Genomic DNA, 11,966 nt, shown 5'->3' on the forward strand with positions numbered 1-11,966 from the left:
CCTCCCCATTCCCACACACCTCACAGGTATGCCGCTCTGGTCGGTAAACTCAGGTCAAGTTCTCCTCCAATAAAGATGGTCAACACTTCTCCCCATTATTATCACTCTTCTCTCTCTCTCATCAGGAGGAGTTGGTAAGAAAAGCCTTTTCGTCCCCCCATTCCTCCCAGCCAACCACAGCTCCCCTCCCTACCTCGGTCCACTTCCCCTGGGCACTTAACCCTCTCACATGCAACAGCTCTTTTTGCTGTGAGCTGTGAGAGCCTCGCAGAGGCATTTGAATCTTAACGCCCCCCCCCCACCCCCCCCCCCCCCCGGCCCTGAGCTTTTAACCCTTGGCCCTCCTGCACTGACGCATGATGGCATCTGTACTCTGACCCTCCTCTTCTCCCCGCACTGTCCTGCTGCTCGCTGCCTTCCCCACAGTGGACGCTCAGTAATGTGGCTGAACTGGAAACAGAATCTTACTAACAACTTGCATTGTGCCACAAATAGTAAAAAAAACACCATTAATTTTCCCTTTTTTAAAGCTGCATAATAATATGATTTCAGGGTGTACATGGAAAACAAGACATCAGAGTGCATTACTCCGGCTCGTGAACCTTCACACTGGCTTCCAGTTGGTTATAAATATGAATATATAAGAAGTTTTGCTGTTAGTTTATAACAGATTGGAGCCTAAATACATTTCAGATGAGCTTCAAGCTGCACAGATGGAAACCTGAGGACCTTATAAGCAGGGTTGGGAGGGTTTACTGGTAAAAAGTAATCTCATTACAATTTACAAATTACCTGTTACAAAGTGTTGTAAGTAACCAGATCCAGTAATCACAATATTAAAGTAACGTAACCTGATTACTTTCTGTTACTTTTGGATTACCTCAATCAACCAAATGTGCAAATAAATATCAATAAGAAGTATTGAAGAGTATCTGTAAGACAACAGAACAATGTGTATTTTTAAAGTAAAACTGATGCATTTTAAAATTGTAATCCTGCTAAATAATCCCCATTTGTACTAAATGTTACCTTTTTTTGTATCCTGATTATGTAGTTCAGTTACATCTAATCCATTACTCCCCTAAACTGCTTATGAGCTCTAATGTTAAACTTAAAAATATTTTCTTTAGTTTATTACGCTGTATCTGCACTGAAAATGTACTTATAGTCTATTATTTGTCTGTTTATATTTGTATTGTATTGTATTTTATTGTCTTACGTTCCTAATTGTAAACTACTCTGAATGAACTCTACTATAATTACTACAAAATGTATATAATTTTTTTTTAAATATTTCTATTTCCAGGTCAGCTTTTAGATTATTCCAGATGTTTACATCCTTTTAAAGTTGATTTTCTTCTATTTTTGTCATCGTGTATTTATACTTTTGTAGATTTAAAGGACCAGTCAGGAACAGACATTTAGATTTTAATCAACAGCACTAAAATGCTTTGACACCTTGCACGTTGAAAGCTTAATACATTGCTGTGTTAATGCAATAAACTGTCAGATGGCATCAGCTGTAATTGTAATGTAATGTAAATTGCTTTTTAACGGTAAATTACATTTTTATAATCAACACTTTACTCAGCTAATTAAACACTTTGTGTGCTGCACGATATTGATCTAAACTTTAATGAAATGTCAATCAGTCTATCTCCGCTAAAGAGTTGGGCTCCCGTAGCGATACATCCTTCGACCGCAGCGTCTGTGCTGCTGTCACAGAGCCCGAATTAGATATTTACGCTATAAACAGCTTCACAAACGTGGACAAATCCCTCAATAACCTTTTTTTAAAGGCGCTTAAAAAGCTCTGACGTTCTGGAGAAAGATAAAGAACAATCAGCTATCTTTCTCCAGAATGACTGACGCCACCTTTAATGTAGAACAACCATGTTTAATGTACATAAAATAAGACATATTGGGTAGTTACTATGCAGAAACCTTACTCTAAAACATGTAATGACAACTGCATGATGTTATCTGTAATCAGTAGGGATCACTCTTCCCAACCGACTCCGAGGGTTTGAGTTTAAATTAAGTAAAAAAAACAAAAAAACATCAAATAATTAGTCTCTGACTCCCCTTGTTGTCCCGCTGTCCTCCAGGACCTGACAGCTCTGGCCAAAGAGCTGCGAGAGCTGCGGCAGGGCGAGGAAACCAGCCGCCCGCCTGTCAAAGTGACGGACTACTCGTCATCCAGCGAAGACTCTCACAGCAGCGAGGATGAGGAGGGCGAGGGCGGCGCCAATGACGGATCCGTGGCCGTCAGCGATATACCACGCATCATGTGAGTGTTATTGTTTCCTGATCAATAAAACACATTTATTTCTCCCACGACCAAAAGGGGACGAGGACATGATCCCACACTGGCTTCCCACACACCAGCACGTGCCCTTTCTGTATTTTTATTAGGTAAACCTGTATATAACCTGTATAATCTAATGTAAATATAGTATATTATAGTATAGTATATTGTGTTATATGGCTGTGTCGCATTCTGTGTGAACCTTAAAGCTGCTTTAATCAATATTTTTATATCAGCAATGGATCAGATTACTATGTTTGATGTGAGTGGTGTTAGTCGTGGCCAGAGAGTTAATTACGACTGCGTTGCTGTAATTGTAAAAAGTCCTTTTATTGGGCACTTGATCATTTGGTTTTGTTGACTTGAAGTTGTTTTCACACAACATGAGTGATCAGCAACAAGAGGTCACTCACTACCAGATCTCCATTTCATCAGGAGTCATTAATAACACCATTAAGCACTTAACTAGGTTTAATTAGTAAAGTAGTTTAAAAACACTCAAAGGTGAAGTCATTTACAGCATAGAAACTGAGTAACATATACTGATGATCAGCTAGTTTCAGTAATCAATACACACATTATTAAACTATTAATCAAACTAATAACTAACAGCAGTTAAAACATAAATAAATTAATGCAGGTTTGCCTATTTATTATTATTATTACTATTTCAGTTCAGGTTCTAACTGAATACTTACAGTTGAGAAAACACCTTTCAAAGCTCAATTTACCAAAATAAGATACAACAAGGAAGTCATCGTCTGGAAGATTTGTACCTTTTACTACCAGAAAGTATTTAATACCTTTATTTTGTTTTATTGGTACAGAAATGTATATTTCCTGTATTTTTAGTGACGACTTTTTACTTTATGGCACCGCTTCTGACAACATTACATTAATGAATAAGATTCACCTGCATTTTTAAAATGAAGCTTTAAGGTTTATATTTCGTTTACCAAATGAAATTAAAAGCAGCCTTTCTTTATGTAACAAGGCTCGGGGATAATAGTGTGATATTAGGGATAATCTCTTAATAGGACCCACGTCATAAATGTTATTTTAGATTCTGATTTAAAATGTAATTCTTCTTTCAACACGGTAATTAAAACAGCCTTTTTTTTACATCTTAGAAATAAAATCAGACCTTTTTTAAGTCAGGAAGATGCTGAAATACTCACTCACACTTTGTTTAGAATACTGTAATTCTCTTTTTACTGGATTACCCTTGAAAATCCATAAAATAGCTACAGCTAGTTGAGTCTGTCTCTAAGAATTGATCTTAAAGTTCTTTTACTTGTTTGTAAAGCTTTAAACGACCTTGTTCCTCCATACATCAGAGACTTTCTTTTATGTTCCAGATCACTAAACTACTCGATTTTTACTTTAAATGTTCCTTATGTGTCCCATAAAAGCAGCAGTGAGAGTGCATTTCTGTTTTTATGCCCCTAAACTGTGGAACTCACTGCCTCTGGATATTAGTGGTAGTCGCAGTACTTTTTATGTTATAGCCTTAGTTTTCAGGTTTTAATCATTGGTTTTTACATTATTTGGTGTGTTACTAGTGTTTATTTGTATATCGACTTTTTTTTTTATTTATTATACTCAGTTTTAGCCTTGAAAAATTTTGAAAAAGCCTTAATAATTATTAATAATTGTTGCTCATTTTTGTTTTTATGTGCATGTTTGTATGACATATATATAAATAAAGTTGAGTTTAGTAAGGAACTTCGGAGTGATTTCTGGGATAAACAGCAGATTTAAAAGAATATTTTTAGTTATTTTTAATAAATAAAAAAAAATGTTGACTTCTCTGTTTCAGGCCAGCAGCAAGTCAAGGTACCAACGAGTCCTTCGGCATGATAGGAGGTCACAACGACGCCCACGACGACTCGTATGGGAACAGCTCCCAGGACAGCACACTAATGATGCGCGAGGTGAGCCGCCTCTCAGTTCTGACCTTTGACCCGGGCACCGGAGCCTCGCTGACTCCGCACAAACTGACATTCAGACGCTCATTCACCAGCTCTGCATGACCTGGCTGTTTCCTGTTGTTTGTGTGTGAATGTGAATAACACACACACACGCACAGGGCGTGGAGGATCGACGTTTGTTAGCGTTTGCACACATATTCCCCAGATATTTAAAAAAAAATACACTCAGAATTCAGGCTGGATTATAAGATCTAAAATATTATATATATGTTACAGTATTTTTTTATTTTCTTTCTTGTGCTATCTCACTTTTTACACGTTTGTCTAGATTAAATACAGTTCGACCAAAAAGTTTCTGGATTTTTGGTTGGTTGAACATCTGTTTGGACGTCAGTTGTTGTTTTAGCCGTTCTCAGTTTAATTATTTGGGATTCGGACTATTTATTCATTTATTTAAAACTGTAATAAGAATAAATGTAGGAGTCTTTATTTTCCAGCTCATGAGACAGTAATTCAGTTGCATTGATTATGTATTTATTGTAGAATATAGTAGTTAATGATTGTCAGTTTCCCAGAACACAAGTTGATATTTATTGAAAAGTCTTATTTTGTCTGACAAGCAATTGAAAACCTTAAAGATAATTAATTTACTGTCATAAAAAAGATCAAGAAAACCAGCAAATAAACCAGCAACAAGAGAAATGTAGATTTTTTGCAGCCACTGTAGTTTCCGTAGTTCCTTTTAAAGGATCAGTGTGTAGTAATAAGTAGTAACTAGTGGTGTAGTTGCAGATTGCAGCCATTTGAATACAGCTCAGCCCTCCAAAGGGTTAAAGGAGTAACTACGGAAGAGGACCTGCTACCAGGTGAACCTGTGTAGATAAAAATGGCTCTTTTTAAGGTAACAAAAACATGTGGTGATTATACACTAATGAAAACATACTAATGTAATTAAATTCCATTTCTGCCAATAGATGCTCAACTGTTGTTATTATATATGCTGTATCTTGTTGTTAACAGGGTTTTATTGGTAGGTTTTAGTGTCCTGTGGTGGTCTATCTTTGTTTCAGAAGCTTTTCCACTCAAACTGGAAAAATATGCAAAAGAAAAGAAAAGAAAATGAGCTTTAATCTAAAAAGTCACTGTTGGTCTAAGAGCAAGATAAAATGTATGAATGAGTACTTTCTACTGTTGCAAGCCTTTGGGTTCCGTACCCGTCCGCCCCCGAAAACAAGCACACCCGCACGCAGCAGCTTCCTCCCTCCGTCACATGACCTGTCAATCACAGCCTCGCTGCACAGTAGCCCGCCCCTCTCTCTCTTTTTCCAGAAACATAGGGAACGGAGGCGGAGCTCTACTGCCAGCAACGGTTTCCCAGGCAACGCTAATCTGTTCCCTGGCAACGCCAATCTCCCCGATTTGGTGCAGCAAAGCACCTCCCCCCTGGTCTCCCCTGGCGACGCCTCTGGGGCCCAAGTAGGTGGAGCAGCACCCCAACTATCGGCCCCCTGCTTGAAACCCCCTCCACACCTGATCCTGACAGACCAGCACCCTGTTCACCCTGTTCACCCTGTTCACCCCGTCACACCCCACCTGCCCACAAACCTGTCACCAACTCGCTGTTTGGTCCTCTATCAGGGTGGGAAATTACCAGCAGCCACCAGACAAACACCAGTAAACTTAAGCTGGTTTACTTTAATCTAAAATTGTATACTTTTATGTTTTCTTTTAGGTTGAAGTTCAGTAATTTAATATAAAATCTGTCGAACTGCTTTTAAGGCAACCATCAGATTTTCTTCCACGCTGAGACTAATAGTTGAATTGAATTGAAAGCCTTTTTATTGTTTCCCAATTGTACGGCAGTAACAATGAGATTTAGAGAGCAGCTCCCGTAAAGTGCACACATAAAATTTATCACAGATAATACATAAATACAATACAATACAGTTACAGATTAATCAGTATTTCCTTCATGCTGAGAATTAATTTGTGTACACTTTGTGAGAGTTCAGTTCAGCATAGCGCAGCGTTTACACAGTTACACACACACACAATTACAGACCTAATTTTTCCATTATATGTTCACATGATTGCATCATTTCAGCAAACATTTTAATGAGTCTGCTATTTCCATTTCAATGCAGAACTTTAAAGGATGGCGTAACGTGGTGGCAGATCTAACGTGGTGGGCTGCCCCAAAAAAACTACTTATTAATGAGTAAAACAATTAATAAAATATGAAAATACATTTTATCCATCAACTTATCACCTAGTTTAGTGGTTCACAACCTGGGGATTTTTTTATTTTAAGGCTTAGTTTAAAGTTTAAACTAAATGAAAATGAGGCCTATATCTCAGCATTTGGTTCACTTCTGGAAAGAAAAGTAAAGTAAATCTTCAACCAGGCAGAAGAAAGCAGTGAATTTGAGCCTCATTAAGGTTGTATGATTGTTAAAAATGATACAAAATACAGAATACAGACAGAGAATTGTATAAAAAGTTCCCTAAACAGGAAGTAATCTGCTCAAAATTCATCCAAATCGCTTGTTTTACATAAACTTCCTGCAGTTACTGAGTTCACAGTTCGCGTTCATTGTACAGTTTTTAAATATAATATGAAAAATCCATAAAATATGTGACTTAGTTTACTAAATGATAATGATTTTTTTTCACCTCTGTGAATCACAGAGCAACAGGGTTATAGGAAATGAGATTCCAAGCATGAGAATCAAAAATGACAACACGTGGCACCTTTAATTTCCGGCCCTGTTTTATTTAGATCCGTCCCGCTTTGGCTCTAGTGTTTTCCCCACAGATGGAACAAACTGGATTTCTTCCCTCCCTGATCCACTCGTTTTTTGAGCCCTCTCTTTCTCCCTCCCTCTCTCAATTTTTCCAGCCTCTGATTCCAGAAAGTGTCCTCCACCCCTCAGTACATGATACAGGTAGCTGACAAAATAAAGGAAACACTGAGAGTTTAAGGTGGAAGTGTCCTGATCTGATCAGATTTTATTATTGTGGAAGAAATAAACAAACTGAAAGTTGCTTTAAAATATGTTTTTGTGGCTCGTCGTGACCACGAAGTCTTCACTGCTCTTCCTTTATTTTATCAGTTGCCTGTTTCACTCCAACAACTAACGAACCATCAGACGAACATGTGACTGACTATATCCTGTGTTTCTGTGATCTGCAGTACGGGATGGGAAGCAGCGGAGGCTCCAAGGCTTCCTTCACACCGTTCGTTGATCCGAGGGTGTATGGGACCTCCCCGACTGACGACGACGATAACATCTCGGCCTCAGGTACAATTCCTCTCCGAATGTGGCATCACAGTGTTGCACCTGGTTGTTGGGACCCCCAGAAAGATTAATCTAAGGGGCTTTGAGACGTTTACCAGGTCAAAAAGAAAAAACAACAACTTTCTGCTGCACATAATTATGTTTATTTCTCTACAAAACCCGGTCTGAGAGGGTGAAAACCTTTTGCAACTGCAACTCATAGATATCAACCTGTAACAATGAGTCATGAGAAATGTAAAGATGAGTATCATCAAGCCCATTTTATGTAAAGAAATAACAATATAAAGTTAAAAAAAAGAAAGACATATTAACATATATTAAGGTGTCACAAGCAACAAAACAAGGTTTGGAACTGTGTATTTAATGTTGATGACATATTTGTTTATTACAATGTATTTCTGTTCCTTTTTAACAAAGTTTTCTGTTTCATACATTCTTTTTGTTCATTTTTAAACAAAATCTAATTCAAACTACAGACTTTGATTAAGTAGTTCTGTACTGAATATTTTAAAGATTTTAGTTAAATCAACTAATTGTAACAAAGATAGAAAGAGAAGAAACATCTTACGTTAAGGTTAATAATTCATTCTTTAAGCTACATTTCTGTTCTTTCTCTTTTTAATTTACTCGCCAAAGAGCTTCAAATAAACACTATAAGACTATAAGAACCTCCTTGATTTCCTTTTGTTTCCACATAACAAAGTTTGGGTTCAGTGAGTAAAAACACCAGATAATGTTGTTTTTCTGTGCCATGCCGCAGCGCTGTTTGCTGACGAGCTGCTGAAGCACGAGCAGGAGCAGGCGAGGCTCAACGAGGCCAGGAAGATCTCTGTGGTCAACGTGAACCCGACCAACATCCGACCGCACAGCGACACACCCGAGATCCGCAAATACAAGAAACGCTTCAACTCTGAGATCCTCTGTGCTGCTCTCTGGGGTGAGACGCTGCACCTTCACAACGACGATATTAATCACGTGTAGTTACACAGGCAGGAAAAACCAGACGTCTGTGTGTTTGTGCAGGAGTTAATCTTCTTGTGGGGACGGAGAACGGCCTGATGCTGCTGGATCGAAGCGGTCAAGGGAAAGTTTACAATCTGATCAATCGACGGCGCTTCCAACAGATGGACGTCCTGGAGGGACTCAACGTCCTGGTCACCATCTCAGGTTGGTATGCCTCTTAAAACCCCACATCTAAATGCATCTGTGGTTGTGTTCAAGTGAGTTTTGAGGTTCTGTTAAATGCAAAATAAGGACATTTTTATCCCTATATTTACACTATTAACCCGTTTACACCCATCTATGATGGGCTGCCTTTGAGTCATCTATAGTCGGCTGGAAAAGCAGTTGAAGGCTCCAATCTTTCCTTTTTTCCTTAGCTGTCTTTGTTGATTTCTTATTTTATCCTTTCTTATTGTTTGTGTTGCCAGTGTTTCCTGTTTCCCTTGGTTACAGTTGTCTTTTTAATTTTCAAGTGCTGCCCACTAGTTTCAAGTACAAATAGAAAACAAAACAAGACGTTGAACATGACGGAGATGTTTCTATTTTTGCCAGATCTTTCAGACTGTTTGTGTATTCCTGCCTTCACAAATAAAGCACTCACTGATTTGAATGTCTTGGATGTCGGTGATGAAACACAGCTCTTTGCTATTGAATATTAAGTCACTTTGGACGAGTGTCAGCGATGCCTGAAATGTAAAAACCTGTGCATGAAAACAGATTTACAGCTAAGAAGAATTCTCTGTTTTCCTTTGTTTGTTTCCTTTCATAACCAGGGAAGAAGAACAAGTTGCGAGTTTACTACCTGTCCTGGCTGAGGAACAGGATATTACACAACGATCCTGAAGTGGAAAAGAAACAGGGTTGGATCACTGTTGGGGAGCTGGAGGGCTGTGTGCACTATAAAGTCGGTACGAAAACAAGCTTATGTGTGTTGTGGGGACATGAACCTGTTAACACGCTGACATTATGGGGACTCAGCTCCAATCTGGGGACAAAAAACGTTTTATTATTTGGGAAAACTTTGCTTTTTAACTGCAGTTAAACACAATTTGTTGCTACATATCTGTTTTTATTCGCTCTGCTCTCCTCCTGCAGTGAAGTATGAGAGGATTAAATTCTTGGTGATTGCTCTGAAGAACTCGGTGGAGATCTACGCCTGGGCGCCTAAACCTTACCACAAGTTTATGGCCTTCAAGGTAAGATGTGTCAGATGTTTGAGGTGTTAAGAGTTGGTGATAAAAGGGTGGATAAAAGGTGTTTGTTTTTGAGAACATGTGAGATAACGAGACAGAAGATGTTGAATGTCTTTTCACAAAAGTTGCCTGGCAAAGAAAAAGCAAAGGCTGACATGACTTAACTTAAAAACACGTAAATAAATCTACCAACCAATTAACCAGCAAGAAAATAAATAATTGCAGGCATAATTTTGTTTAATTCAAATACAAATCAGGAAAAAGGATATTGATTCTACAAAAAATGGGAATTAGAAACAGATTTCACTTGTTTTATTCAGGGCTTTCAGGAAAGTTAGGACTCAAAAATTTACTTTACTAGTAAAACGTGTCAGACTTTTACCTACAACAGTGTTTTTAAATTGTGTTATTGTTACTTAAAGGTCCAGTGTGTAAAATTTAGGAGGATCTCTTATCAGAAATGCAATATAATATTCATAGGTATGTTTTTATTGATGAATAATCACCTGAATATAGGAATCTTTATGTTTTAGTTACGTTAGAATAAGCCGTCCACCATGTTTCTACAGTAGTCCAGAATAGACGGCATTCACATTTTTTGCTAGCAATCGTAGTTTCTCCTTTACTTTCCCCTTCACACTGGTCCTTTAAGTAAAGAATATGAATACTTCCACCACTTCATTCAAACCGTAGCTTCAGTCTCCACCTTTTAAATCTGTAGAAAATAGTCGACAATTGTAGTTTCTTCTATACAGTTTTGTTGGTGGTAACTTTCCTTGTATTAAAGGTTTGTTGTTGGAAGTGTATTTGAGTTGCTTTTAGCCATTTTTAATAAGTTTTTCTTTGTTGTTTGTACCTGTAATGTTGTTTAATTAATCCCTCTCTCTCTCTTTCTTATCAGTCGTTCACTGACCTGCAGCATCGCCCCCAGCTGGTTGATCTGACCGTGGAGGAGGGACAGAGGTTAAAGGTCATCTACGGCTCCAGTGTCGGCTTCCACGTCATCGATGTGGACTCTGGAAACCCCTACGACATCTACATCCCCTCACATGTTAGTCTGTGTGTGTGTGTGAATGAATGAATGAGGTCTCTGCTATGTTTAACATCAGTAATTAATTACATTTCATGTTTAGTTTGAGCGATTTCAAATTGTGTAATTTAATGAGTGAACGAGTGACAGAATGAGTGAGTGAATACATGAACATGACTGTGGATCAGTGAGTGAGTGAGTGGCAGAGTAAGGGCCACATAATTTTGTAAGTGAGTGAATGAATGATTTATGGTAGCAGGTGAGAAAGGCAATGAATGAATGAACAAATGGTTAAGTGACTTTGATTGTCTTGCCTGACTGGATGAATGAATGAATAAGGCAGTAAGAAGTGACCACCAGAATGAATGAATGGTTGAGTGATATTGTGAGTGAGGGAATGGGTCAATAAATTACTTATTGAGTGAATTAATAAATTAGTGAACCAACGAAGGAGTTAGTGAGTAAAAATATGAATGGATGAGTTACTAGAAAGGTGAGTGAAAAAGTTAGTGAGAGAATGAATTGAGTCAACAATCAAATAAATTAGTAAGGTTAGTGAATGAGTCAGTGAATCATGAATGAATTCACTGCTTTATTCTTCTAAGAAGTGGGTAAGTCAACAAATACACAAATGAGTGAATGAACAGGCCAATGACAGAGTCAGTGAGAGAGTGAGTGAAAAAAGGAGTGAGCAAGTGAGTAAATGAATAAATAAGTCCGTGAGTAGGTTGTCCAATAGTAAATTAGTGAACGAATGAATAATTAATTGAATGAATGAGCGAGTGAGTGAGTGAGCGGATACACGAGTGGGTGAACGAGTGAATAATTGAGTGAATGGACGAGAGCGCGACCGAATGGACGGATAGCTGCGTGAATGAATGAATGAATGAATTAGTGGGTGAATCAGCGTGTCCTCCTCTAACCCTGGTCTGGTTACAGTAAGAGATGGACCGGGGGGCGGGAAGGAAACGGTAACCACAGCAACCGCCTCACATTGCTTGTGGCGGTCATGAATCACGCTGTGCTCATGTCTGTTTCCATGGCGATTGCGTGACTGAGGAGCGGGAGACTCTATTGTTGCAGCAGTTTCTTCTCTCTCAGGGTGGGGAGGAGGGGGGGAGAGGAGTTAGAGGTGGTGTCCAGACCCCCCCCTTTAGGCTCACGGCAGCTCCTAATCCCCCACCCCCCCTCCAACCCCCTCCC

General features: G+C 38.6%; 1 protein-coding gene across 1 annotated transcript in view; it reads left to right on the forward strand.

The window, feature by feature from the left end:
- Window positions 1-11,966, forward strand: part of tnikb (TRAF2 and NCK interacting kinase b) — a gene marked incomplete at its 3' end in the record, with an annotated part of 29,301 nt that overhangs the window by 14,683 nt on the left and 2,652 nt on the right. Inside the window, 8 exon segments of the mRNA XM_035682516.1 lie at window positions 2,110-2,290; window positions 4,128-4,242; window positions 7,433-7,541; window positions 8,299-8,475; window positions 8,562-8,705; window positions 9,314-9,448; window positions 9,636-9,736; window positions 10,635-10,784. Of these exon segments, the coding sequence (XP_035538409.1) occupies window positions 2,110-2,290; window positions 4,128-4,242; window positions 7,433-7,541; window positions 8,299-8,475; window positions 8,562-8,705; window positions 9,314-9,448; window positions 9,636-9,736; window positions 10,635-10,784 (1,112 nt within the window).

This window comes from Morone saxatilis, unplaced genomic scaffold (assembly GCF_004916995.1).
Source record: "Morone saxatilis isolate NCDOM2014 unplaced genomic scaffold, NCSU_SB_2.0 Contig0, whole genome shotgun sequence".
Lineage (NCBI taxonomy): Eukaryota > Metazoa > Chordata > Actinopteri > Moronidae > Morone > Morone saxatilis.